We start from the raw sequence: 24,751 nt of genomic DNA on the forward strand, positions 1-24,751 counted from the left end.
TGAAAAAAAGTCAGGTATTGTTCATATAATCACATTTCATACAGTTACTATTTTTCATTTGGTTTATTCCTCCAGAGGACAACCCCTGTAATTAAAATTTGAAACTACAATCACAGGCACAAAATAAGCTCCTTCTTTGAACTTCCCACACATACAGTTCTAACAATCTTTCTCATGTTCTTTCACCAATTTCTCCAAGATGCAAGGATTTTACCTTTTTCCTGACATAATCTTTCTACTTTATACCCTAAATTGAGATTCCAGATAAGATTACCCCATTTTTTTACCAATGCCAACATGATTTCACCGTTATTCTCAGAAAAACTCGGGACAGCCATTACCCCTCCGAACATGTGTCCAGCTCCGCACCCACAAAAGTCAAATTATCTCACAGAAGAGCAGAATAAGGAAAAGGTAGCTCACATCACCGGCCAAGAGAAATTATGCTGAGGAATGTTTATATAGAATTTCTCCCTAGGGGGTACTGTGCTCTCAGAGCCGATGGAATCTCTATCAACAATTGCAAAGGAAGTCCTGCTGGCTCCTCCGGGTAAGGTCTGAAACACATCTCAGCTGTGATTACAGTACGTTGACGCTTACCTTCGCACTGTGTGCAGAGACAGTCGTGGTAACATAAGGTGTTCGATTCTTCTGCAGAAGATCGATGTAGACTTCGGCTCCTTCTCCACCATGAACGCGCAACAGGCTGAGCAACTCATTGACATCATGGTGAATGCGGAACTCGCTCATACTCCCACCTGAAGCTACAAGCTCTGTGGGACGCAGAAACAAAGGCGGTAAGTTATTACTTTGCTGCTGCAAATGAAAATATACCTGCACAAACAACATTTCCTGACTACATTATCAGCCTGCGGGGTATGCTAAAATATGTGACTAGAACAAAGAAATACAGGTAAGGGGAGGAAGCAAGCAAAAAAGAGATACTCGTTATTGTGCCTGATTTGACTATACTGGTACAAACCCCACTTTAAATGTAGTTGATCCAGCAGAGGATTTTTCAAACTCAAAATCACACTGGCAGTGGAAAAGTTACTGTGTTGTCATAAGAAGTGCTGTTTTGTGTACTGACAGACTGCAGACAGAGCTGAAATTGCTCAGCCCGCCCATGCTGCTGCTTCTGAAGTTATTCAAAAGCAGTTTTTCCACATTTAGGGGTCTTTATATTCTACTGCCCATTTTATTAAAAGACAAGCACCAAATTCTGCAAAGTTACTTAAATGATGGCCGCAGAATTAAGAGTCTGATTGCGGCATCATGCAAGTACCAAGTTTTATGTGACACCCTGTACAGATGCAGAATATCAAGCACATAGACACACTTTTGGTTTGCCAAAATCATTGAACCATTTAGGCTGGTACGGATCTCCGCAAGTCTCAGTCCAACTCTCCACCCAAACCTGAGTCAAATTAGAGCAGGCTGTCCAGGGCCTTGTCCAGTCCAAGCTTAAATACCTCCAAAGATCCAGACTCCCCACCCCTCGGGGCCCCGATGCTCATGTGGAAACACCTTTTACTAATATCCAGCTGGGATTTCCTCTGCTCGGAGGGGCACAGCGAGAGCCGCAGAGGCACCGGCACCGCTGCAGCACAGGAAATCCCGTCCGGCCCCAAGGAAACAGCCCTTCCCCGTGCGAGCAGGGCGTCCCTGGGACGGGGCCCGGAACGGTGGGGGATCCCCATCCCTGGGGATGCCCCGACTCGCCCGGACACGGCCCCCAACCACCTGCTGCAGCTGAGGCGCTGGCCCTGCTGGGAGCGCGGTCGGGCCAGATGCCGCGGCGGGTCCCTCCGCTTCCCAGTCGCTCCCCGCCCCGGCTCGCCCGGGGGAACCCCCGCCTTCCCCGGCTCCGCGGCGGTTCCCGGCAGCGCCTCAACCCCATCCCATCCCTACCTGCCCGCCCGGAAGTGCCCGCGCCAGCGCCCGGAAGTGCGGGATGCGCATGCGCACTCCCCCACGCACTCGCCGGGGTGTGCCCCCCCAGCGCATGCGCACGCCCGCGCCATGCTGCCGCTGCCGCCCGGGCTGCGCCGCCGCCTGCGGGAGGGGCCGCCCCCGCCGCCCCCGCCGCCCCCGCCGCCCCCGCCCCGCGCCCCGCCGCCCCCGCCCCGCGCCCCGCCGCCCTTCGCCTTCGCCCCTCGCCGTCTCCGCCTCGGCCCACACCACCCGCTCCTCGAGGTGAGGGGCTGCCCTCCCGCCGGCGGCCGGCTTGGGACCTCCCTGCTCTGAGCGAGCCCCTCGGGTCTGGGCCTGCGGGCCCGGTCTGTGTGGAAAGCAACGGCCGTGTTCTCTCAGAGCGCCCCCCCCGGGCCTCTCCCAGCGCGGCCTGTCTCTGTGGAGAAGGTGTGCCCCGTGGCGGCAGGCCTGCCTGCCCACGGCCTCTTTCTCCTCTTCTCCTAGGATGGGGACGTTCACAGGCACCTCTACCTCCAGGGCGTCCTCACCAGCCTCGCGGAGGTGGCAGAGAGACCCAAGTAAGTGAGGCAGGGCTGGCACACCACCCTGGCATCGCGATGGCCCCAGGTGTGCCTCTTAGTTCATGTGTCCTGCTCCATGCATCGTGTTGGTGTGCAGCACCGTTGGCATGAACCCTGCCTGCTCGCATTGTATGGGCACGAGGCTGGGTCGGGTGCCGTTCCTCTTGTCCATGGACTTTAGAGTCCAAGGAGGAGAAATAAGAGGGAGAACATCCAGATGCATTGCAAAACAGTTTGAAAAGGAAAATGAGGTGATATAGTTTGCAAACCTCAACGTCCTGCTGAAAAGGTCAAAAATTGGTATTTTGTGTTGCAGTCAGCTGTCTGTCTGAATACTGACTTCTTGTGCTTGCTAGACATGATGTCGTTTCACTGAGAGTTCCCCATAAGCAGATAAGGCATCTGAAATATGTCTCAAAATTGGGACTGTAGCTAAATAAGAGGATTTAAGTGGCAGGTTATTATATACCCAGTCAAAACAGTGGGGGAGCTGTGTGGTACAGACAGCCCTGATTAGGAAGGCTAAGCCTGGGGGAGAATCTTCATCTTGCTCTAAAACCTGCTCTTGTATATAAAATTGAAGAATTACTTTGAGGATTGTGTGAGGTTATCCTACAGATGCCTGTTAAACAGCGTTGGCACGAAGTTTTAATCCATAGCTGCAACTTTAAGGTCGAACAGCTTATTTCTCACATTGCTGCTTTGCGTTTATTCTTAACTGAAGCACCACTTCAGAGAATGATAATATATATGATGCTTAAGCCATAACAGCAAATAAGAGTTTCCAACTGCCAGTACCATCGTAATCTGCATTCCATTGTGCCTTTCATTTAATTTATGTATTATTCACAAAAAATGCCAGAAGTAAATAAAGTCACCTAGAGGGACATATGCAGTATAAATTAAGGCCCTAATTTAATTTAAGTTGTGGACGTCCTCATTTGCTTGCAGGGTGTCAGAATTCAGTTGCCACATCTCTGGGTGCTGCCAGGTCTTTGATACACTGGAGGGCTATGAGCACCACTACAACACACTGCACAGGAATGTCTGCTCCTTCTGCAAGCGCTCCTTTCCATCAGGGCCTCTCTTGGATATTCACATCTTAGAGTGGCACGACTCCCTCTTCCAGATAATGGCCGAGAAGCAAAACATGGTGAGTCGCTGTGCCCAGCCCTTCGCTCGGGGTTGCTATGCACGGTGTCCTTAGAGACTGACTGTTCGGGGAGGGCACCCATGTTCCCAGCTGACACCGCTTGCCTTTTCCAATTGTGTCTTTTTTTTTTTTCCTGCCTTTCAGTACAAGTGTTTGGTAGAAGGCTGTGCGGAGAAGTTCAAGAGCAGCAGGGACAGAAAGGATCACTTGGTCACTGTTCACCTTTATCCTGCTGACTTCCGGTTTGATAGACCGAAGAAAGTGAAAAGGTAACTGCAGAACTGCAATAGCACAACTGGTTTTCCCCTGTAGAGGTGATGTGCTTCTCTGCTGTCTCACTCCCTTCCCAAAGGAAGCAAGTTTATATCCTAAGAGGCTCAGAAATGACGTTTGCTGCTGCTTGTAAGAACAGGTAAACTTGCAAGGCTTTCTGTGGCAATGTTTTACTTCGAATGTTGAAGCGTGTCTTATTTCTCTCCTCGTGTGGCTCCAGGCTCCACTCCCTTCATATCGTCTCAAGTGTAAATGCAAAGCCCAGCATCTCTCTGCGTTGTTTTGTGCATGTTTCTTGCTTTGCCCTCCAACCCTTTGCAATATTCCCATTCCCAAAAAGCACAAGTAGAGCAGAGGGATGCTTTGTAAGTTTGGCGAATGGCTTTCTCAGCTGGCCACTCACTTCAAGCACTGCTTTCACCACAGGGATTAATACAAGGACTGATGTTGTTTAACACCTTCCTCAGAGACCTGGGTGATGGGATAGAGAGAAAATTTCTTGCCTGGCAGGGTGGTGTGGCCCTGGGATGGGTGCCCAAAGGGACAGGGGATTGGGTCTGTGGAGTCTTCCAAAGCTTGCTTGGGTAGCCTGGTCTAGCTAAGATGTGGACCCTCTAGTCCAACCCGCTGCTCAGATATGGAGATCTTCAGAACTTCTTTCCTTTCTGTGTGTCAATGGTTAGAAGTGATGTAAGGCAGCTCTGGACGTGGAAACAGCTGATTACAGAAGCAGTGAGGGGACTTGAGAGGCTGTCAGCCGCTGCCATCACATCACAGCATAATGTTCTCGGGGCAAGTCTGGTAACGAAAGGTGAAACGTGTTCTGCTCCAACCATTTCAGGGTACGCCAGGCTGTAAAGGGAAGAGCTGGTTAAAGACTTTGCAAGCAGGGCCAGCTGCCTACTACTAAAGTTACTTGGCATTTAGGGAAGAAAGAAACTGCTGACCACAAATGCTGCTGACGCCTTAGCCAGGGATGAAAAGCTAACGGTCGCCTTTGGCTGCGGCATGGCATCAGTAGGTCAGCTAAAGGACAGCCCTCTCAGGGAATCAAGCCCATTGAATGAGCTGCGCTTTATGGACTGAAGGAAAGAATCTGAGGACAAAGCTGTGTGCTATAATGCAGCAACCCTGAATACTTAAGTAGAAACTCATAGAAGCCTATCGCGCAGCTCTCCAGCAGCCTTTTGGCTGCTCCCGGTGGTTTGTGCAGCCAAATATCTGTGCCTCCATGCAGTAACTCACGCAAGTTGGACTTGACCTGTTTCATCATGAAACACCTTTCATTTCCTTTGCTCTGCACTTATGTGACAGCTGCTGAGAAAGGATGTAAAATTTTCTCTCTGCAGTGGCCCCAAGCACGCAAGCTCTCCCACGAAGCAGGGTGCCAGTGTGCCGATGGATGTGAGCACAGAGATGTCGGAGCAATTCCAGGTAGACTCCATGGAAATAGGGCCCAGCGAGAACATGGAGATCCCTCTGCCTGCAGCCAGCCCCGGCCCCTCGGGGCCAGAGAAACAACTCAATAAATCCAGGTCTGTACTGTTGGCGTCTGCAGGCAAAAACTTCTGGGGCTGGGACCATATCATCTTAATTGCATTTTGCAGTGCCTATTGCAGCATGGCTTAAGGTGTTTCTGTGTTGAAGATAAAAGAGGTAGGATTTCCATGTATGTTTGAAAAGCCATTTTTAAAAGAGGAAAGCATAAGGAAGGACAGAGCATGCGTACACTGTGAAAGCCGTGTCAATAAGCTTCTGTTAGTCTGCCTGCCCATGATCTCTTCCCAGGGTATTGCAGAATGGCATGGGTCTGAAGATAAGAACTCTGTCCTAAAATACTCAAACAAGTTTCGTTCCTGCTTTGTAACACTTTCCCATCCTAGCTGACTCAGGACTGAGCTGATGCGTTTCACTGTAACTGTCTGTGCTCCCATGCAGTCACAGGACAAGGCACAAATAAAGCAGGTAAACGTCTTGCTCTGAATCTTAGGTTTTGCAAGGCCAGAGCATCTTTTCTCATTTTTCTGTTTGTTTTTCTTTTTTTAAAATCATTACTAAAAGTTGAAACTGAATTGCCTAAGGCTGGCTTGACTTTTGAAATCCCCCTCATCATGTGCTGTAAAACCTGTATGAAATACAAGGTAGCCATCAAAAGGTCACCACCTTCTTCCCAGCACCCAAATTGGTGTCATTTTATTCATTATTTTGATCATCTCTCAGCATTAAGATTAATATGGTTTTGCCTGAACTATTCCACTTAGCAAAGGGATTCTTGTGGTTTGAGTTTGCAGCTACCACGGTGACATTTTAAACTTCACTGCTTTGTCCAGCGTAACAGCTTATAAACCAGAGAGAAACTGTCCCTTGAATTTGATGTGATACTGCAGGTCAAAAGGAAAATTTGCTGTCAAAAGGCCACACTTGTACTGCTCATTCTGCTCTTCTGCTCTTCACGATCATGTGCTTCCACAACAAACCATTGCAACTGCCCAATGGCATACTACATTTTGTAACATGCTACACCTGGTTGTAAAGAGAGGAGAGGCCTCCAGAACATAAATGAAATGTGCAGAATAAATGGGAAAGTGGAGCAGTATTTCATGCATTTTTTGAGGTACACTTTGGTGATTTAGATGTCCTGCTCCTCCAATACCTTGCTCTTCCCACTCTGGGAGTTTGAAATGCTACACAAGGCATAAAGTGTCCCGGTGATCCTGTGAGAGGTGGACTGTTAATGTGTATCAAAGTGTGTCTCCCTTTCCAGGATCCCACCCACAATTTGCTTTGGACAAGGTGCCACTCGAGGATTTAAAGGACCAAGGAAGAAAGTCTGAAGGTCAGTGTGCTGGATCTGTGCAAGATGAGAAGGTGCTGGCTGCTGCCGCCCGCAATTGTTAGCAATGGCAGCGTGGCTGAGCAGGGATATTTGCAGTTGCGTGCGAGGGTCCCGCTCCGTACAGGAAAGGCAGAAGGGCAAAAACAGGGATTGTGTCGCAGCAGTTTGGGATGCATCAATACCTTGGGAGGTGCTTTGCTACAGTCCCGTTATGTCTCCATACCACCTCCCTTTGGCAGCATTTCAGAACTGGCCCATGCTTATGTTTATCCTTCCTGAGACACAACAGTCTCTTTTCTGATCCCCTCTGAAATCAAACTACAAATAAATTTGTCTGCCTCTGTGCTGTGAGTTTTTGTATCTCATCAGTGCCAGGACTGCTCTGGGCAGCAGTGGCTTTCTAGATAGATGGTTGCATCCTGCCTGAGCTTGGAAATGGCAAATGCTGTTTTGAAACTCCAGGCAGCTGCGGGGACCGCACAGGCTTTGTGAAAAACTTGCAAGGAACTGCTGCCAGAAATGCAGCAGGGATAACACTGAGCAAAATACACCCTGTTCCTTTTGCTTGTAATTGAGAAAACCCTCCAAACGAATGACAAGGTCCCGTTTAGAGAGCCGACATTGCTTTATTCTGCGCAGGGTGCTCGGTGGAAATTCCGCAAATCAAGCACACCGTCATACAAAACCACGACATATTTATCAGGTTAAATGATTAGTATAAACACACCTAAATCCACACTTACTGGTTAGTGATTAACATTTCACACACTATTGGTTAACTATATTTAAATAAGTCTCGCTTGCTATGTAAATCAGCACACATGCTCCTTTCAGGTGTCGGGGGGCAAGTCTTTTCAGTCCTGAATTGAGTCAGTGGTCACAATCTCCCCTCGTGGCATTTACCTTTCACCCAGTTTCTGCAGTTTTATCAGATCTGGCTGCTGTCCAGTCTTTGGTGTCAAGATGTTCCCTTCTATCAGCTTGTTAACTCTTCAAGGTTAGAGCCGTTGATTTTCCATGGTTCGTTACTTACACAAACACTTCCATATCTTTTAGCTCACTCCCAAATTCCTTTCCCAAGGCACAGGTGGTTAGTAGTTTTGCTAATTGGAAAATTAATGATGTCCTGCAGGACGTCATTCCCTCTTCCTGTAGGAAGCCCTGCATACCCCCAGCCTCCTCAGCTGGCCTGGGAGCAGGGTGCCATGCTTCCCAGCCAGCCCTGCTTGCACAGGGGAGAATCAACGTAAAATCCAGAGGAAGAGCAGTGTAGATTACAGCAATTAATTTAATTCTTTTAATTTAATTCTTCCATTTTCTCAGTGTTTTTAAAAGCTCTCAGCAAGGACAGCCGTTGGGACTGCACGCAGACATGGGGCGGCTTGAACTCTGCATCAGTTGCTCACAGAAAGAGTCTCGGACTGCAGCAGAGCGCTATGACGTGGAGGTGAGGGGAAATCAGCTGCTGGAGCTGAGAATACGCAGGATTATTTTTTTTTATTTTTGCCTTTTTGGACAAAAAATAGATTCAAGAAATTCCAAGATAAAATCTGCTGACTGTACGGAAGCTGGAACCACTGACAAAAAGAAAACAGAAAAAAAAACGTTGATCCTTAATCCTGACCTTCATCTCGCTGAAGTCTGCTCTGCTCCTTGGTGCTTGCTCTGAAACCCATGTGAAAGGTTTACCCGGGCCAGGAAAAGCATTCTGATGCCTTGCAGCTCATTTCCATGGGGAGTTAAAATAAAGTGACTTCCAACTAGGTGAATAAATAAAAGGAATTTTTACAAAACTGCTTCGTAGAGAATTTAAATGCTGTTTTGAAGCCCAGGCAGAGTCAGATGTGAAGAATGAACCTCCCTTTGCTCCAAATACCCCCAAAATCAGGCTGAGATGGAGGTTGTTTTTCCTCTCGTCATTCCCTTCTTTTTTAATCTCATCCTGCCAGGAGAAAAGATTGATTGGAAATGATCCAGGGTCAGCGTGCTGCTGCCAGGTCTCGAGGTCCTGTTGAACCATGACACTTATAAAATTGTCCATAAAGGGAAAAAAAGAGGTTGCTGGAACAGCAAGCTTATCCAAGCTTAAGATCTGTAATTGCTTTTTTCCCTTCCCCCTCTCTGGGAGGAGCAAAGGATAAAAAGGTCTGAAAAATCCTTGCGAATAGGAGCAAGGAGTGATGCTTACAGAGATGTAGGACATTTCCCTGTGAGTTTTGAAATGCTTTGCTGTGTTTAAAACTCAGCCAGCTTGTCCGGCATTAATTCTGGCTCCTTGGCCTCCGGAGAGAGGTGTCTCCGGCAGGCAAACCCTCTGGCCAGGATCGCTGCCGGAGGAGAGCAGGCAGCGCTGGAAGAGACTGGCTGGCAGCGTGGCACGCAGGGCAGGCAGCACTAGGCACAGCGGGCGCTGGGGAGTCTCTGCTGCCAGGCCAGGGGGGCAGGAGGAGGAGCAGAGGGGGGAGGGATGGAGAGAAGGAGGAAGGGAGGAAGGACGGAGGGAAGTCCAGGTTGGAAAGGGGAGAGAGGGGAGCAGCCGGCCAGGGCTTGGACACACCCACGGAGCTGCCCTGTACCCATAGCCCTGTGCACACCTGTGCGCACACCCAATAACCGCTGTCCTGTGCACACACCCCTGTACCCACATCCCCCTGCACATGCACTGCCCCCCCCCGCATCACCACACATACCCCCTTGTCCCCCACAGGCACCCAGGCACACCTCCACACCTCTCCATGCGCACAAACACGCACACCCACACACACACCTCCGCAGCCCTCACGCCAGCAGGGCACTGGTCTCCCAGAGCCGGGCCATGGTAGAGACCAGGCTCCGTCACCACCTTTGTGCCCACTTCCCTGGTGCTCCTGACCCATGTCTGCCTGGGGATGGCCATCAGCAGGGACCAGCAGTCACCAAAAATCACTTTCCAGCACTGGAAGCCCGTAACGAGGCTTTTTTTCCCCCGCTGGAATAACTGGAAATTTGACACGGGCACCATGTCGCTGGAGATGCCTGCAGGCTTTGGCATGTGATGGTACAAAGGTCATGCAGAAGAAGCCCAATCTGCTCTCCCTTACATGTTTAGGTCCGAAGTTTCCACCTGGAAACTCCTTCCTTCCTTTTTCCCAGACTCCAGGTCTCTGAATGCCTGCCCTTGCTATTAAAAAAATACATAAAAATTGCAATTACATCCTCAGGTCTCATGACTAGCTCTCTTCTGGGTTACCAACTTTTTCCAGAGTCCACGGGCAAAGTCTTTCCCAGCTGGCCAGTGGCTTTCAAAAATCCTTATTTCAAGCCAAAACTTGAATTCCCTTTGTAGCATTTGTCATAAGCAAAATTTTCCAGCCCCTTGCTTGTTTGTGCAGGCAGGAGCAGGTGGAGTTACCCAGCAGCGGCCATCAGAAGGACACACACTGGTTGGACGTACCCATATGCCCGCGCTGGCAAATAACTGCATGCAAGCAAACACAAGCCCAGAGCGGGACTCAGGTAGCACACATGCACACACACCAGCACAATCCATGTGCACACACACTCACAGCATGCACACGCATCTGCAGGCAAGCACATACATGGCCCAAGATGCATACAAGCATGATACATGTGTACAGCATATACCTGCACACATCACACACAGATGTGTGCAAACATGGGGCACGCAACACAGGCACAGCAAACGCATAGAAAAGCATGACCAATAATACCAAAGTCTCCAGTAAAACTTAATTCCGTCATCACATTATAGTGTATAATGTGAATTAATATAAGTATTAACAAAAGTAATACACTTTCATAGTATAAAATTGATATAGCTAGGAAAGAGAATTTTGATAACATATTCAATGTGTCCCCAAGTGCATCCCTGGCTTCTCCCTTGTGCAGGTCTGTAAGCAAAGCACCGCTCAGGTTCTCCAGCATCTGGATGGTGAAGGAGCTTGCCTTCACCCAGCCCCACGTGAGAACAGGGTCCCCTAGGTGAAACGGGGTGTAATCCACCACAGCAGGGCCAGAGGGGGCACAGGCTTTCGACTCACACACACCTCCAAAGCTTTCTCCTAGGGAAAGAAATGCATTGGCAAACAGTTTGGGGACTGAACGCCCCAAATTCACCCATTTTCCTTCTATTGTAGGAGAGATGAAGGCACCCATGCGATGGAGATGAATCCCATCATGCTGGACATAGGGGAGAAGCAAGGGGAGGGGTTGTCAGCCGACCTGGGGGAGCGCTCAATGCCACAGCAGGAGCAAGACATCGGCACCTGCACCAGCAGAGAAGTCAAAAGAGGTTTCCCCCTGCAGCACCCGCCCACAGAGCAAGAGGGAGCAGCTCCATGCCAGAGGCCACCACCTTGCTGGGACTTCTCCCAAGACTCCCCATCCTCACAGAAGGGTCTTTTGGGGTGCAGGCTCAGGAGTGCATCCCCCCCTACAGAGATCATCTGCCGGCAGGAGGACACAGACCTGCCAGCCCTGCAGCAGCCATTTGAGGGTAGCAAGGGTTTTCCAAGCTTTGCAATGCAACCAGGAGAACTTCCAGATATGGGAGAATGGTCTAACATCACCAAGCTGCAGGGAAGCCATGGGAGAGGTTCAAGCAGCCTGGACAGGGGAGCAGACAGCAGAGGGGGGTCAGCCATGGCGCTGGATGAGGCTCCTCTCATTTTGCTGCGTTTACTGAAGCTGACCTCGTTTGGCTTCCTCACTGCTGAGCAGTGCCCTGGCAGCACAAGGTAGAGAAGAAGGTAGCAGGCATTCCTTGTCTCTTGAGCCCCTTGCCTGGACCACCTCCTCCATCCCTTCCTGGGGGCTTTGCGGCAATCGCATTTCCTTGGAGAGGGCTTCAGCCCAGGCGCGTTGCTGCAGCTGCCACCCCATCATAGTTTGATTTGAGAGGGCAAATTCGGCTCTTCAGTTTCCCATGAGTTAGGAAAGCTCGTGCTTTTCTACAGGTCAAGGTCAGGCTGGACAGGGCTTTAAGCTACCTGATCTAGTGGAAGCTGTCCCTGCCCATGGCAGGGGGGCTGGATTGGATGATCTTGGAAGGACCCTTCCAACCCAAAGCACCCTATGAACTAAGGCTGCCTGGAGGCCATCTTCCTCCCCTCTGACATCCACTGCTTGCAAGGGCCCGGTTGTGCTCTAATAAGCCTTATTTATGTAACACAGCAAAACTCTGTGAATGTCAGCTCTGAAGAGGCTTTGCGCTGGTCCCTGCTTCTGCTCACTGCTTGCAGAGTGCATTTAGTCACAGTTCATTTATTCAGAGATCAGAAACGTGGCTGTTTGTTTGCTTTATTGTCAAATATGGGGATGCATGAGCCTTGGTGCATGGGGAGACGCACGTGCTCTGGTGCACGGGGATTGCAGGCGCCCCAGTGCATGGGGGATGCACGTCCCTGGGTGCACGGGGGATGTAAACACCTAGGTGCATGGGGATTGCATGTGCCCCAGTGCCTGGGGATTGCATGTGCCCAGCTGCACGGGGGAACACGCACCCCAGTGCGTAGGGGGGCCCCACCCAGTGCCACGCAGGACGCATGGGACGGGTGGACCTGGGAGCGGCCGCACCTGCCTGTGGGTAAAGTGCAGGGCAAAGGCCGAGTGACGTGCAGAAGGCAGCCATGGAGTGGTACAGCACTGGAGGGCAGGGGGGGCAGGCAGCATGGGTACGGGTGTGCGCTTGGGGGTCAGGAAGGAGGTGTGGGTGCAGTCATGGGGTACAGGTAGGGACTATGGGCATAGGCAGGAACCGTGGGTGGAGGCAGGCACAGGCAGGAGTTGCGGGTGCAGGCAGGTACTGTGGGCACCGGTGGGCACTGTGAGTGCAGGGTGAAGGCAGCTGCTCAGTGCAGGATACAGGCAGGCACTCTGGGCACAGGCAGATGCGGGCACAGACAGAGGCAGGCAGGAGCTGTGGGTGCAGGGTGCAGGCAGGTGCTCTGGGTGCAGGCTGGCACCAGCCAACAGCTACTGCCAGCGTGGCTCCTCTGCCATCTCTCTGCCAGCCCCACGGCCATGCGGCTCTGCAGCATCACCATCCTGCTGGGCGCCGCCCTCCTCCTGCCTGCCCCCGGGGGCACCCAGGTGAGCCCCACTCTCAGCCTCGCCCTCCCGCTGCCCCATGTGACAAGTGGGCACAGGGAGATCCACGCATGATCTGTGCCACCCCCCTGGCACCCTCCTCTCTCCCCGTAGGCTCTGAGCAACACCAGACATCAGGACCTGAACGTGGAGCAGGATTTGGCCAAGGAAATGTAAGAGGCAGTCGCGCTCCCTGCACCTTTGCGCACCCACATCTGGCTTGTAAAAGCCAACAAAGCAGCACCCCAAAATGCAAAGCGTTTCACGGGGGGAAAAAATTTCCCTCGTTGCTTTGCATCCCCCCAAAATTAAGGGGCTCTCAGCTCCGTCTTCCCCCAAAATCACCCAAACTGAGCATCGAGCCCCAGCTGGTTTCTCTTTGCTGGCGGCAGTGGGGAACTGCGGGTGCTGCAGTGCTCATGTCCCGAACCCATCCAGCCCATTTGCGGGATGAGTGGCTAAATTAGCCTGTTTGCTCCCTGAGATCCTAATTGCAGCCTCCTGGGGCGGGGTCTCGCCAGGGCCCCTGCACCCCGATGGAGTGGGATTCCCCTGGGGCAGGGGAATATTTAGTAACCCTGATGCACTGCGACCTTTCCTTGCTGTTTTCTCTCCCTTCTTCCAGCATCCTGGGCATACGAGCCGTGGAGCTGTCGGAGAAGGGCGAGATCACCGAAGAGGTGAAACCAGGTATAAAGGTCTTCTCCAGCAGCGCCTGGGCTCGATGGGGCCCCCGCCAAGCCCAGGTGGGACCAGAGGAGGACCGCGACCACCTCCACCACCCCCAGGATGATGCCAGGGAGGCCGATGCCCGTGGGCCACCCCAGATGCTTTCCCTGGAAGTGCAGAGCGGCCCGGAGGAGGACCGTGACCATCTCCACCACAGCTGAGTGGAGACATGCCTGGGCTGTGAAACGAGGGGTGGAAGCCACTCCTGGGGCTTCCTGAGGGGAGTTGTCCCTCCCTACCCACCCTTGAGCTCCCACAATAAACCCATTCCCTCCACAACGTCCTGGTGGGCTCCTCATTGCTGCCAGAAACCTATTGCTTAAGTGCAGGGCCCCCACATCTGGGGGATCCCCTCCTTGGGCTCCCCCCGAGACCCCAAGCAGGGTGAGGATGATGCCTCGGGGTGGGGGACTCAGCCCATCACGCCGGCCTCAGTTCAGCCCAGGTGGAGCTGAGGCTGGGCAAACTCAGTGCATTGGTGTTATGCCCAAGAAGGTGCCGCAGGCTGTCCCCTCCCCAGGGGACACACGGACCTATTGCTCCATGAGCCTGCTCTTGCCCAGCCCAGTGTTGGAGAGCAGTGTGATGGAGTGGGGGGGTCTCAGTGAACCCCAACATTTCCCAGCTCAGGGGGGACCCCACAGCAAGGACACCCCATCTCCCGGCAGCGCCAGGAAAACCTTTAATAGCGATGGCAAAGGTGGTCCCTGCTGCTGGTTGTCTCACCCCAGGCAGGTATCACTCGCCACCGGGTCCCAGACCCCCTCCGTGGGGTGATGCAGGGGGCCAACGGGCAGCAGGCGGCCGCAGGGACCTGCACCACCCCAGGCTTAGCTGTCGGTGAAGTTTGCCTTGCGCTTCTCCACGAACGCCGTCATCCCCTCCTTGCGGTCGCCCTGTGAGGAGTGAAGAGGTGAGGCTGGGCAGGGGCAGCAGCCCTGCCATCCCCTCCTGCAATGGGGCTGACCCCCCTACTCACAGTGGCGAAGGTGGCGTAAAAAAGCCGCTTCTCCGTCCTGTTCCCCTCCGCCAGCGTTGTCTCGAAGGCTGAGAGCAAGGGAGAAGTTGGGGAGACCCCGCTGCCTGGCCCCGCAGCCCCCCCGCGGAAGTTCCCAGTTGGGCCCCCAGCCCCTACCAGCATTGACTGACTCCTTTGCCATGGCAGCCACGAGCTTGGAGTTGCTGGCGATCTTCTCAGCGCAGGCGATGGCCGCGTCCAGCAGCTTCTCCACAGGGAAGACCTTGCTGACCAGACCTAGGATGGACGGTGGCAGGTGGTGGGGTGGGGGGACGGCTCCCCACTGGACCCCCGCAGTGCTGGGGCTGGCCCACGCCCCTACCTGCCTCCTTCGCCTCTGCTGCCGAAATCCGGTCCCCAGTGAGGACCATCTCCATCGCCAGCGACTTCCCCACCGCCCTGGTCAACCTCTGCGTCCCTCCGGCACCTGGAGTCATTTGGGGAAGGGAAAGGTCCAGAGAGGGATACCTGGGTGTCCCCGCTGTCCCCGCTCCAGCTGGGATGGACCTCCCTTGGCGGGTGCCCCCCACTCACCTGGGATGGTCCCCAGCAGGATTTCGGGTTGCCCGAACTGTGCCTTCTCCCCAGCGTAGATGATGTCGCACATCATGGCCAGCTCACAGCCGCCACCCAGCTAGGACAGGAGAGGAAGAGGGGGGTCAGGGGGTGGCCGGGGCTGAACCAGGGGGCGCGGAGAGAAGTGGGGGAGGACTCACGGCGTAGCCATTGACAGCGGCGATGATGGGTTTGCGGACGGTGGAGACCTTGTCCCAACCGGTGAGGAAGCCGCTGCTGTAGCACTCCTGGAAGGTTTTGTTCTGCATCTCCTTGATGTCCGCGCCAGCTGCAAAGGGAAACGGGGTGGGACACCGAACCCCCCCCAAAATATCTGGGGTGGGGAGAGGCACCCTGCCCTACCTGCGAAGGCTTTTTGGCTGCCGGTGATGACGATGGCCCCCACCTGTGGGTCATTCTCCAGGGCCTCCAGCGCCTGCCGCAGCTCCTCCATCAGCCCCTGGCAGAGGGCGTTGAGCGCCTGCGGCCGGTTCAGTTGGATCAGGCCCACGCTCTGCCGCACCCCCGTCTTCTGCACGGCCAGGTACTGGAACGGAGCCCCTGCCCCCGCCCCGTTAGGCAATCGGCTGCCTGCAACGCGGTGAGGCCCCCCCCGCCTGCCCTCTGGTGCGGCCTGGCTGCTGCCACGGTGCCGCGCTATTTTAAGGCGACCTTCAGGGTGGCGGGCGTGTGCCAGCGGTCACCGGCAGCCAGCGGGATGTCACCCGTGGGGGCTTGGGACCGGGGCTCACGGGGAGTTCCCGGTGCCATCCTGAGCAGGGCAGGTGCCGCCCAGTGACCATCCTGTGCCGGGCCGGTGCACGGTGCTGGGACCCGATGCATGGTCCAGGCACCCCGGTGCACGGTGCTGGGCCTCTGTGCACGGAGCTGGGCCCCGGTGCACAGAGCTGGGCCCCGATGCACGGTGCTGGGCCCCGATGCACGGTGCTGGGCCCGTGCATGGTGCTGAGCCCCAGTGAACGGTGCTGGGCCCCAGTGAACGGTGCTGGGCCCCGGTGCGCGGTGCTGGGCCTCTGTGCACGGTGCTGGAACCCTGGTACGCAGTGCCACAGCCCATACACGGTGCAGTGACCCGGTGCCAGGGCCCGTGCACAGTGCAGGGGCCCGGTGCCCGGTGTCGGCTCCCCGGTGCCCAGGGGCGGGCCCGCACACGGCGCCTGCTCCCCGGGCCAGGCGCCCCCCTGTTCCCGCCCCGGTGCCCCGCTCACCGGCGCTGCAGGCCCGCGCCCCGAGGAGGGGGCGGGGCGGCGGCGGGAGGAGCGCGCGGCGGCGCGCGGCGGCGGCGGCGGCGGCGCCGGGACGGAGGAGCGCGCGCAGCGAGGCGGCCATGGCGGAGCGCGGCAGAGCGGCCCCGCCCCGCCTCGCCGCCCCGCCCCTCACCCGCGCCCATTGGCCGAGTCGGCCCCGCCCCGCAGTGCGCCACCCCCATTGGCCCAGGCCGTGCGGCCGCGCCCCGCCCCTGGCGCCCCGCCCGGTGGGGAGGAGCGGAGCGGAGAGGAGCGAGGCGGCGGCAGCGCCGGGCTCGGTGAGACCCGCAGGCGGGGGCGGCGTGCGCGGTGCCGGGGGGGGGGTGGGCGCGTGTGCGTGCGCGGGAGGGTGCGAGTGTGCGCGTGCGCGCGTGCTGCTGCGGGGAGGCTGGGGGCGTGCGACCCGCGTCCGTGTGTGCGGTGTGTGCACAGGCGTGCGCGAGGGACGCGCCTGCGTGCGTGTGAGCAGCGTGCCGGCGTGCACGCACCCGCGGGCAGCTGCGATCAGCGCAGCGGTGCGCGTTGGTGTGCGAGCCATGCAAGTGCGTGTCTGTGAGCCTTGCACGGGGCTGCGTGTGCAGCCATGCATGGGTGTGCATACGCGTGTGTAAGCTGTGCACGGCCGTCCTTAGGCGTGCATGCTTGCAACCCGGGCGTGGGCGCACGCGGGAGTGCACAGGTGCATGCAACTTGGGCATGCATGTGCAAGCACTGTGTGCACAGGTGTGTGTGAGTGCATGTGGCTGTGTGTGCAAGCATGTTCAAGGCACACCTCGTCCACACAGCGGGGAGAGGGTGTTTATGCAACCCATGGGCTGCTGCATGGGTGACACACACGCGTGTGCAAACCAAGCACACGCATGAGTGAAATGCATGGGAGTGCAACTCAAGCACAGGCACACAGCCCCTGTGCACACACACAGCTCGCGCACGGGGCTTGTGTGTGCATGCACGGGCAGGCTCCTGCCTGCACCTCCTGCACGCGTCTGCGGGTGCACACGGGCATGCGAGGCCGTGCCGTGCACACGCGTGTGCCGCTGCTGGGCCGTGGCTGAGCACCGGGGCTCTCCTTGTGCCCAGGTGTGGCCGAGCAGTGGGATGCGGCGGAGTGCGGCAGCGTGCTGGGTGCTGGTGCTGCTGGCTGCCACCTTCTGCGACACGGTGGCCGGCAAGGGCGGGCGCGGTGGGGCCCGTGGGGCCGCCCGTGGTGGGGCCCGTGGGGCCGCCCGCGGCCGGGTGAAGGCGGTGGTGCCCCGCTACGGCTCAGCCGGGGCAGCCCTGCGTGTGGCGGGGGCAGCGGCAGCGGGAGCAGCGGCCGGGGTGGTGGCAGGGGCTGCCCTGCGCCGGGCCCGGCTAGCCAGTGAGCTGGAAGCAGGTGATGGCGTCGAGTACCGTGATGGCAACTGGACGGCTGCTGCCAGCGCCTGGACCTCCGCTGCAACCACCCGGGACCTGCCAGGCTGGGCTGTGTCCTGGCTCTGGCCCCTGGCTGCCCTCCTCCGCCGCTGACGGTTTCGAGGGATCTGACCATGCCCGGTGCAGCTACCAATGCCGCAAGGACTGGATGCCACCTGGGGCTAAGCCCACCCCCCTGGGCTAGCAGTGGCTCCTGGGGCTGTGCCCACCCAGTGCCCGGCCTCACCAAGTCACCCGCCGCCAGCACCGGGGCAGGACCCCGCGGGAAGTCCCTCCACCACCTCCCCCTGCACCCTGTGCCAAACCCCGCCGGCTCGGGCACCCCAGTCACGCCACTCCTCTGTACGCGGGTCTCGTGGTGTTTGGAGGACGAGGAGGTGGCAATAAAGCTGGGCGGACAGCTGGTGTGGCTGGATGTGGGGTGAGGGGCTCGGGACGGGGACCCTGGGATGGCCACCGCCCCGGCACCCTGCCCACGGAGCTTTTATTTGGGGATGGGGGTCCCAGAGAGGGCCAAGACCGCAGTGAGGAAACAGCTCCACAGGGCTTCTGTCTTGGCTGGAGGTGGCAGCTGCGCTCCCCACGGAGAGCGCTGCCCTGCATGGTGACACCATGGGGCAGCCACCATGGCACAGCCTTGCCCCCCACTGCGGTGACACTGTCCCCCCCAGCCCCTTGCAACAGCCCGGGGTCCAAAACTGGGGGGCTGCCCCAGCAGAGCTGCTTCAAATTTCACACCAGAGCTCCATGCCAAGGTGTCCACAGCCCCACGGGGCACCGGGGTGTTCCCAGCCCACATGGCTGCAGGTGGTGGCCCTGCCCCATGGGACAGGTCTCAGTCCAGTGTCACCCTGCCCAGATATCCTGCCCGGAAATCCCGCAGAAACTTGTAGGCAGCGGCCGGGTAGTTGAGCATTGTCACATTGACGTTCCCTGGAGATGGGGGCAGTGGGTGCAGAAGGAGGTGTCAGCGGAGCCTGGAGCCGCCCCAGGATCCCCAAAAGCCTGGCCCCTGCACCCCAGGCAGCAGAGATCCCCCCCAGAGCACTCACCCGTGCCCGTCAGCACCTTCACCTTCTGCGTCCTGCCCTGGGTGAGGGCCACATGCTTCAGCACAGACTCGATGTCGTCACAGGCCTCTGCCAGTCCGTAGCACTGCACGTACCTGCCGAGGGAGGTGGCTCACACCCTGCCGGCATCGGTTCTCCTCCCCAATTCCCCAGGGATGGTTCCTCCACCACCCACTTGGGACCACAGGCAGCAGATGCAGCCCAGGGCCCCCTCCGGTTCCCCCGCCGGCTCACCCAAACTGCTGCTGCTTGTTCAGGGTGTACAGCAGGTAGTCAGCCATGATGTCCTCCCCCACCAGGTGGTCACGGATGGCTCCTGGAAAAGAAAGTCAAGCCCCAGCTCCTCCCAGCCCTGCTCCGAGCCCTGGCCACCCCTCCTGCTGTCCATGTGCCATCGCTGGGCATCCAGGCAGCATGTGCTGCCCTGGGGGGGCTGTGAGCAGCAGACTCCCGCCCCAGCCTCAGGTACCAGGCCCAGCCAGGGCTCGAAGCCGCATTGTGGAGTGCCCCCAGCCACAGCCTCCACCTCACCGCACAGCGCCAGCTTCATGCCCGTCTCCACATCCCCCAGGTTTGGGGGCAGCACGCCAGGCGTGTCCACCAGGTACATCAGGGGCTTCTCGCAGACCTGGGATGGAGGGAGGCAGGGCAGTTAGCATGCGCAGCTCAGTAATTAGCACCATGGACATCGACATGGCTAATGAGCAAGGCGTTGAGCTCTTTTGTTAAAGTCACGCTGGAAAGGGGACCTGAGCAACCCTTTGAGATCAGGTCTGCATGCCTCGAGGTTTTCCACAGCTCCTGCAAGAGGACATGGGGAGGGCAGAGGCCAGCACCCACCCAGTCAGCTGTGCTGTGGGGACAGTACCTGGATTCTGGTCAGCACTGCCTTGGTGACGCCTGGCTCACCACCAACTGCAGTGGCTTTCCCTTCGGGGAAAGGAGAGACACAGTCAGAGAAGCAAGCAACGCTCTGCGCCGCCACCCACTCCACGGCTGCACCAGTGGCTCCTCCCCAAGCCCAGGCACCACAGAGAATTACCCTTTTTGAGGTGCAGCCTCCGCAGGGAGTTGATGAGTGATGACTTGCCCACGTTGGGCACGCCGATCACCAGGATGCTGTACTCAGTGCTCTGGAAGTGAGGAGAACGTGGGCAGGGAGCGGCCAGTTATCGGCCACCCACCCCAGGAGCAACGGGAAGCCACAACAGTGAAACAGCCCGGCCTTTGCCGGCGCTTCTGGCATGCGTGTGAGCAGCCTCGTCCCTCCAGCTGGAGAGGGAGGTGACCTGCAGATGGCCACCCTGACTCCCTGCACATGCACTGGCAGTCTCACTGCCACCTCTCACCTCGGCCCTGTGGTAGCGTGGGCTGTTGCCCACCAGCTTGGCAACCAGGGGAACAATCTGCAGAGAAACACAGAGAAGGCTGTAACTGCAGCTCCATGCCCAGGCCGGCAGCAGCCACTCACTCAGAGGACACTGTGCCAGGAGGATGTGCAAAATGGGGGCCAAGCAGAGGACGGGGCGCTTTGGGTAAGCTGGGAAAGAGGGTTGCTCTGGACCAGGCAGTGCCACCTTCTCACGGTGGGGCACTGAAGCTTCTCCACAGGACTGGGAGATCAGTGCATGGCCCTCGGCTGCCAGCAGTGAGGAGCAGGGCTGGGCACAGGGCTGCCAGCCCGTTACCTTCTTGATGTTGCCATTGTTCTGGCAGTCAGTGAAGACAATGTGTGAGCATCCCTGCTGCTTCAGGTGCTCCAAGGCTGTCTGAAGGGGATAGGCAAAGGCATTGCTGGCATCTGCCTGCAGTGACGTGCAGGACCCCAGCCAGCCCTGCCCTGGAGCTCACCGGCTGCCGGCAGGGATCAGCCAGGTCCATCTTGTTCAGCACCAGGACGTGCGGACGGATGCCCAGCGCCTCCTGCAGCATGGGATTACGGCCTGACAGCGGGATGTGAGTGCCGCTAAGGAGAGTGACTGTGTGCTGGTGTGGGAGCAGGTACCGGGGGGAACCAGTTAGGGAACTGATGGGGCTGGTGCGGAGCTGGAGGGGGTACGGGACTGGGAAAAGGGGCGGCCTGGAGGGAGACGGGGCAGCTGGGGCACACGGGGGGACCGGTGCAGGGGGCGGCGTCCCGGGGTGCCGGCTCCCATTGCCCCGGCGGACACCCAGGGGGGATGAAGAGCCGTGCCGGAGGATATGCGAGCGTCGTGCACCTCGATGAGGCAGTCGGCGCGCCGCAGGGAGGACCGCATCTGCCGCAGGCCTGCAACACAGCGCTGGGTGAGCGGCGGCGGCAGCGGGGTGGGGGAATGGTCCGCCCGCCCCGCTCCCACCCCTCACCTTTCGCCATGTGCCCCGGGAACCAGGAGGCCACATCGCGGCCGCCGAAATCGAAACGCTCCCGGAACCCGCCAGGAACCAGCCGGGGCCCACTCGCGGCCGCCCGCAGCGCTCCCGCCCACCCTCTCATGGCGGCGGCGGCGGCGCCTTTCCTGTTCGTCACATCCGGCGCGACGGACGGGGAGGCGGTGGGGTACGACGCGGCTGTCGAGAGAGGTGGGCAGGGGGCGTGGCCACGCGGGGGGGGCGGGGCGCTCCCTGCGGCGGGCGTCACTCCCGTCTTCCCAGCGCCATGACGGAGCCGCGACCTACGGGGCCTGGGGGGCCTACGGGGGGTCCTACGGTGGGGCCTGGGGGGCCTACGGGGGGCCCGACGGTGGGGCCCGGCGCCCCCGGTGCCGCGGAGCCTGGGCCCCAACCCGCCCCCCAGCCACCCCCAGCCCCTCAGCCCACCCCGGAGCCAGGCCCGACGCAGGCCCCGCTGGACGACACTCGCTTCCTGATCGCCAGCACCAACTGGTACTAACGCCGCAGCCCCTTTTTCCCCGCCGGACCCGAGCCGAGGAGCCGCATCCACCCCCCCTCCAGAGAGAGAGAAGCCTCCACGTCCCTCCGCCCTCAATAAAGGAGGCTGACTGGCAGCAACCTGCAAAGCACGTGTTTTATTTTCCCGCCTCAGAGCTGAGGAGCAGGGCTGGGTGCCTCCAAGAGCTGGTTGAGTCGCTCGGCCTCTCTCCAGCCTGACAGCAGGGCCCCGTGGGTGGTGGAGTAGAAGGTGCGGTGGGTGGCCTCGCCAGCAAAGAGGAGCTGCAGCGGCTGCGGTGAGGCGGGAGGTGAGCGTCGGGGGCCTGCTGCCTCTCCTGGCCCAGCAGGGACACCAGGGCTGCTAAACCAGCCTCATCTCCCTGCCCTTTCGCACCCCACGGATGCATGACTCACACTGCAGCCATGTAGAGACTGAGCAGCGGGCACCTTCCTTTACTTAGAAACCCACCCCATGCCATGAGGATGCTGGAAAGTGGTTGGAAGGAGCTACGCGTCCCCAGATTTTACGCAAATGGGGTTCCCCGACCCCCATGGAGCTCAGTGGGAAGAGACAAGGGGGGTTGGTTGGTGACCCGAGCATCGGTGACCCTTGAATGGAGTGGGAGTGGGGAATGCCATCTCCCTGTGCTCCTCAAGGCCTGGGGCATCCTGTTCCCACCCCTATCCATCCATCCCCACACCCGGGAGTTCCCACTCCCCCCATGGTCACTGTATCCCCTGGGCCAAAAGCAATTACCCTGGGGTCCTCAGGGTCCTCAGGCAGGGGCTGAGCCAGCACGTCGATGTCATCCCCCGAGCTGCCAATGGCCACGTAGCTGTAGGAGCCCCGGGTGTAGGGAGCGCTGTGCCACCGGGACCTGAGCACACTCCTGGGAGCGGGCAGGTGGGGGTTCCCTGTGGGCATGGATTTTGGGTGGGATCCAAGTGTGCCTTTCCCCGGGGGGAGCGTTGGGGTGACGAGGGTGGAGGAGGTGGCAGTACCTGTCAGCATGCGGAGGACGCTCGTCATGGTGCCGAGAACCTTCGCGTCGCTCAGCGTCTCCATGTACTCCGACTCCCTCCCCGCGATGAAACCGCAGAGGACATGCCCATGCCTGGGGCGAAAAGATGGGGCTGAGAGCTGCCTGCTGCCCTCCCACTGCTCACCGGTAACCGTGCCCTCCCTGCCCCAAGAGAGCTGCTGTGTCCAGACAGGACCAAGATGCTCCTTCACGTTGCCTGGAAAATGCCCAACCCACCCTGGCTGTGATGCCCCAACACTAATACTCCTGGCCACGTACTGCTCAGGTGGTTGGAGGACCAGGAATCCGATCAGCTTCTTGAACCAGTTGGCCTCCAGGTCAGCACTGGGCTCCTCAAGGGGCGACTCATCCTCCCACACCACTTCCAGGAGCTGCTGCTGGGGTTCCCAGAAAGGCTGCTCGAACTCCAAGAATATCTTGTTGTTGGTGCCAAAACCCAGGCGACGAATGGCCTCTGCTTTCTGTTCCGGCAGGGGAGGCTGGAAGAAATGCTGGTGGTGTTCCTTGAGGAAACCTGCAGGAAGATCAGTCAGTTCTGTTTGCTGGGCTCCTAAATGGGGTCTGAGATACTTTCTCCTCCTGGGAAGGGGTTTGGGCAAGTCCCTGCCCGCCATCTGCCCATCTCCAACCACGCCAGCTGGTTGGAGGGGACAGGCAGGGCAAGGAAATGGTGTCCTCACCCAGTGGGACAGTGATAATGACATGGTCGGCGAGGAAGGTGTCTCCATCCTCGCACTCCACCTGGACGGGGAAATCCCTGGTGTTGTCCCCTTCCTCGTGGAACGACCCTCTCCACCGGATGGTCCTCACTGCCTTGTTGAGCAGGACGGTGCCCTCCGGCAGAGCCGAGAGCATGTGATCGGGCAAGCTGCTGTAGCCGCTGCAGGAGGAGGCGCCGCTGGGGATGGGGCTGTTCCCCAAGACACTCTTCTGAGTCTCCCTCCAGAGCCCCGCACTTACCCCGGGAAGGTGCAGTCCAGGCCAGGAAGGGAGACGTACTCCCCGAAGGGCTCCAGGGCCACCAGGTCCATGCTGTGGGTGCCGCTGATGCAACACTCCAGCTTGAGGCAGGTGGCAAGGATGGCCAGTTGGAGCCGACAGGCATCCTCCTCACCCCCTCCCAAAGCTGGGACCCTCCGGGCGATCTCTGCTCGCAGGTACTGTCCCACGCTGGGTGCCGGTGGCTCCTGGGACCCCCGAAAAGCGCGGGCAGAGGTCAGGAGGGTGTCGAAGAGGTCGTGGGCTTTGCTCACTGCCTGGGTGTTCAGCGCCCTCCCCGAGCTGCTGTAGGTGACAGAGGGCAGCGGGGGGTGGCCCCCCGCCTCCAGCTGCTGGTTCTCCTCCCGGGCAGCCTCTGGGCCCAGCAGGCTGTAGTGGGTGGCCAGGCGGAAGACGGGGTTCCCTGGCGAGGGGCCGTGGATCCAGTGCGCCCCCATCTCCACCAGCCCCGATGCTGCGGGGAGGGGAGGCAGGGGGTCACCCCAAGGTGTACATGTGGCAGGAGTCCCTGGGGAGCAGCAGGACCCCCAACCCCATGTGCACCCCAAAGCTGGACCCACTGCACACCCTGCGCCACCCATGACCGGCTCGGTTTGATCCCACTGCGCCCACAGGACTCGACACCCCCAGCCCCGTGTCCATCCACTCAGGACTGGCACCACGAAGCAGGGCGAGGGAATCAGTGCAGCTCCCCCATCCTTGCTCCTGCCCCGGTACAGCCGCCGCCCCCCGCCCGGACAGGTCCCCCGGTGCCGACCCCTGGGCCTCCCCCGTACCGAAGGGGCGGGTGCAGACGCGGCCCCCGGCGCGGGCCGCCGCCTCCAGCAGGCGGAGGGAGCCGTGGCCGCGGAGCCGCTGGGCCGCGCCCAGCCCCGCCAGCCCCGCGCCCACCGCCACCACTCGCCGCCCGCCGCCCTCCTCCATTGCGCCCGCCACGG

General features: G+C 58.4%; 7 protein-coding genes across 11 annotated transcripts in view; 3 read left to right on the plus strand and 4 right to left on the minus strand.

Annotated features, from left to right (window-relative positions):
- Window positions 1-1,938, minus strand: part of TUBGCP2 (tubulin gamma complex component 2) — a 37,607-nt gene extending 35,669 nt beyond the window's left edge. For 2 of the 4 annotated variants that reach the window (XM_087767341.1, XM_087767344.1), the window contains exons 1-2: window positions 1,744-1,896; window positions 601-773 (exon numbers count right to left, since the gene is read on the minus strand). In XM_087767341.1, the coding sequence (XP_087623467.1) occupies window positions 601-750 (150 nt within the window). In that variant the 5' untranslated portion in view covers window positions 751-773; window positions 1,744-1,896. The other 2 variants (XM_087767342.1, XM_087767343.1) reach the window with 2 other exon arrangements.
- Window positions 1,939-2,022: 84 nt separating this feature from the next.
- On the plus strand, window positions 2,023-8,550 carry ZNF511 (zinc finger protein 511). The gene is made up of 7 exons (XM_087766534.1): window positions 2,023-2,196; window positions 2,419-2,492; window positions 3,447-3,648; window positions 3,793-3,917; window positions 5,271-5,456; window positions 6,686-6,757; window positions 8,081-8,550. Exons 1-6 carry the CDS (start codon window positions 2,023-2,025, stop codon window positions 6,753-6,755), a joined length of 831 nt encoding a protein of 276 aa, XP_087622660.1. The 3' UTR covers window positions 6,756-6,757; window positions 8,081-8,550.
- Window positions 8,551-12,642: 4,092 nt separating this feature from the next.
- Window positions 12,643-14,086, plus strand: PRAP1 (proline rich acidic protein 1). Its single transcript, XM_009466101.2, has 3 exons — window positions 12,643-12,847; window positions 12,959-13,017; window positions 13,470-14,086. Exons 1-3 carry the CDS (start codon window positions 12,779-12,781, stop codon window positions 13,732-13,734), a joined length of 393 nt encoding a protein of 130 aa, XP_009464376.1. The 5' UTR covers window positions 12,643-12,778; the 3' UTR covers window positions 13,735-14,086.
- A 146-nt stretch (window positions 14,087-14,232) lies between these two features.
- Window positions 14,233-16,512, minus strand: ECHS1 (enoyl-CoA hydratase, short chain 1). The gene is made up of 8 exons (XM_087766533.1): window positions 16,376-16,512; window positions 15,510-15,707; window positions 15,308-15,435; window positions 15,126-15,225; window positions 14,914-15,018; window positions 14,709-14,828; window positions 14,553-14,620; window positions 14,233-14,469 (listed from the first exon to the last, which is right to left on the minus strand). The coding sequence occupies exons 1-8, from the start codon at window positions 16,494-16,496 to the stop codon at window positions 14,404-14,406; spliced, it is 906 nt and encodes a 301-aa protein (XP_087622659.1). The 5' UTR covers window positions 16,497-16,512; the 3' UTR covers window positions 14,233-14,403.
- Window positions 16,513-16,642: 130 nt separating this feature from the next.
- Window positions 16,643-18,233, plus strand: SPRN (shadow of prion protein). Its single transcript, XM_087766886.1, has 2 exons — window positions 16,643-16,692; window positions 17,495-18,233. Exon 2 carries the CDS (start codon window positions 17,513-17,515, stop codon window positions 17,921-17,923), a length of 411 nt encoding a protein of 136 aa, XP_087623012.1. The 5' UTR covers window positions 16,643-16,692; window positions 17,495-17,512; the 3' UTR covers window positions 17,924-18,233.
- A 2-nt stretch (window positions 18,234-18,235) lies between these two features.
- On the minus strand, window positions 18,236-21,376 carry MTG1 (mitochondrial ribosome associated GTPase 1). Of its 2 annotated transcripts, XM_087766883.1 has the most exons (11): window positions 21,247-21,376; window positions 21,103-21,169; window positions 20,752-20,854; window positions 20,589-20,669; window positions 20,250-20,306; window positions 19,943-20,033; window positions 19,769-19,830; window positions 19,432-19,528; window positions 19,135-19,216; window positions 18,883-18,995; window positions 18,236-18,763 (listed from the first exon to the last, which is right to left on the minus strand). In XM_087766883.1, the coding sequence occupies exons 1-11, from the start codon at window positions 21,374-21,376 to the stop codon at window positions 18,666-18,668; spliced, it is 981 nt and encodes a 326-aa protein (XP_087623009.1). In that variant the 3' UTR covers window positions 18,236-18,665. The 2 variants fall into 2 exon arrangements, with proteins under 2 accessions (XP_087623009.1, XP_087623010.1); XM_087766884.1 differs by lacking the exon at window positions 18,236-18,763 and having other exon boundaries at window positions 18,879-18,995; window positions 19,370-19,528.
- Window positions 21,377-21,889: 513 nt separating this feature from the next.
- PAOX (polyamine oxidase) lies at window positions 21,890-24,741 on the minus strand. Its single transcript, XM_087766882.1, has 7 exons — window positions 24,590-24,741; window positions 23,775-24,267; window positions 23,495-23,694; window positions 23,073-23,328; window positions 22,774-22,886; window positions 22,529-22,686; window positions 21,890-22,062 (listed from the first exon to the last, which is right to left on the minus strand). Exons 1-7 carry the CDS (start codon window positions 24,735-24,737, stop codon window positions 21,922-21,924), a joined length of 1,509 nt encoding a protein of 502 aa, XP_087623008.1. The 5' UTR covers window positions 24,738-24,741; the 3' UTR covers window positions 21,890-21,921.
- Window positions 24,742-24,751: the final 10 nt, after the last annotated feature.

This window comes from Nipponia nippon, unplaced genomic scaffold (genome assembly GCF_047370975.1).
Source record: "Nipponia nippon isolate SJK-2023a ecotype South Korea unplaced genomic scaffold, ASM4737097v1 scaffold_3, whole genome shotgun sequence".
NCBI lineage: Eukaryota > Metazoa > Chordata > Aves > Pelecaniformes > Threskiornithidae > Nipponia > Nipponia nippon.

What these genes read in the sequence shown, in the direction of transcription:
- PAOX (XM_087766882.1), bottom strand. Translation starts at nt 24,737, where the DNA reads ATGGAGGAGGGCGGCGGGCGGCGAGTGGTGGCGGTGGGCGCGGGGCTG. An exon ending in CGTCTGCACCCGCCCCTTCG is followed by an intron (nt 24,268 to 24,589) that starts GTACGGGGGAGG and finishes CCCTCCCCGCAG; the next exon opens with CATCGGGGCTGGTGGAGATG. An exon ending in CTGGACTGCACCTTCCCGGG is followed by an intron (nt 23,695 to 23,774) that starts GTAAGTGCGGGG and finishes CTCCTCCTGCAG; the next exon opens with CGGCTACAGCAGCTTGCCCG.
- MTG1 (XM_087766883.1), bottom strand. Translation starts at nt 21,376, where the DNA reads ATGAGAGGGTGGGCGGGAGCGCTGCGGGCGGCCGCGAGTGGGCCCCGG. An exon ending in GAGGTGCACGACGCTCGCAT is followed by an intron (nt 20,855 to 21,102) that starts ATCCTCCGGCAC and finishes CGGCACTCACAT; the next exon opens with CCCGCTGTCAGGCCGTAATC. An exon ending in AACAAGCAGCAGCAGTTTGG is followed by an intron (nt 18,996 to 19,134) that starts GTGAGCCGGCGG and finishes CTCCCTCGGCAG; the next exon opens with GTACGTGCAGTGCTACGGAC.
- SPRN (XM_087766886.1), top strand. Translation starts at nt 17,513, where the DNA reads ATGCGGCGGAGTGCGGCAGCGTGCTGGGTGCTGGTGCTGCTGGCTGCC.
- ECHS1 (XM_087766533.1), bottom strand. Translation starts at nt 16,496, where the DNA reads ATGGCCGCCTCGCTGCGCGCGCTCCTCCGTCCCGGCGCCGCCGCCGCC. An exon ending in GGCGCGGGCCTGCAGCGCCG is followed by an intron (nt 15,708 to 16,375) that starts GTGAGCGGGGCA and finishes GGGCGGGGGCAG; the next exon opens with GGGCTCCGTTCCAGTACCTG. An exon ending in AAAGGAGTCAGTCAATGCTG is followed by an intron (nt 14,621 to 14,708) that starts GTAGGGGCTGGG and finishes CCTTGCTCTCAG; the next exon opens with CCTTCGAGACAACGCTGGCG.
- ZNF511 (XM_087766534.1), top strand. Translation starts at nt 2,023, where the DNA reads ATGCTGCCGCTGCCGCCCGGGCTGCGCCGCCGCCTGCGGGAGGGGCCG. An exon ending in CACACCACCCGCTCCTCGAG is followed by an intron (nt 2,197 to 2,418) that starts GTGAGGGGCTGC and finishes CTCTTCTCCTAG; the next exon opens with GATGGGGACGTTCACAGGCA. An exon ending in TGGCCGAGAAGCAAAACATG is followed by an intron (nt 3,649 to 3,792) that starts GTGAGTCGCTGT and finishes CCTGCCTTTCAG; the next exon opens with TACAAGTGTTTGGTAGAAGG.
- PRAP1 (XM_009466101.2), top strand. Translation starts at nt 12,779, where the DNA reads ATGCGGCTCTGCAGCATCACCATCCTGCTGGGCGCCGCCCTCCTCCTG. An exon ending in CTGCCCCCGGGGGCACCCAG is followed by an intron (nt 12,848 to 12,958) that starts GTGAGCCCCACT and finishes CTCTCCCCGTAG; the next exon opens with GCTCTGAGCAACACCAGACA. An exon ending in CAGGATTTGGCCAAGGAAAT is followed by an intron (nt 13,018 to 13,469) that starts GTAAGAGGCAGT and finishes CCCTTCTTCCAG; the next exon opens with CATCCTGGGCATACGAGCCG.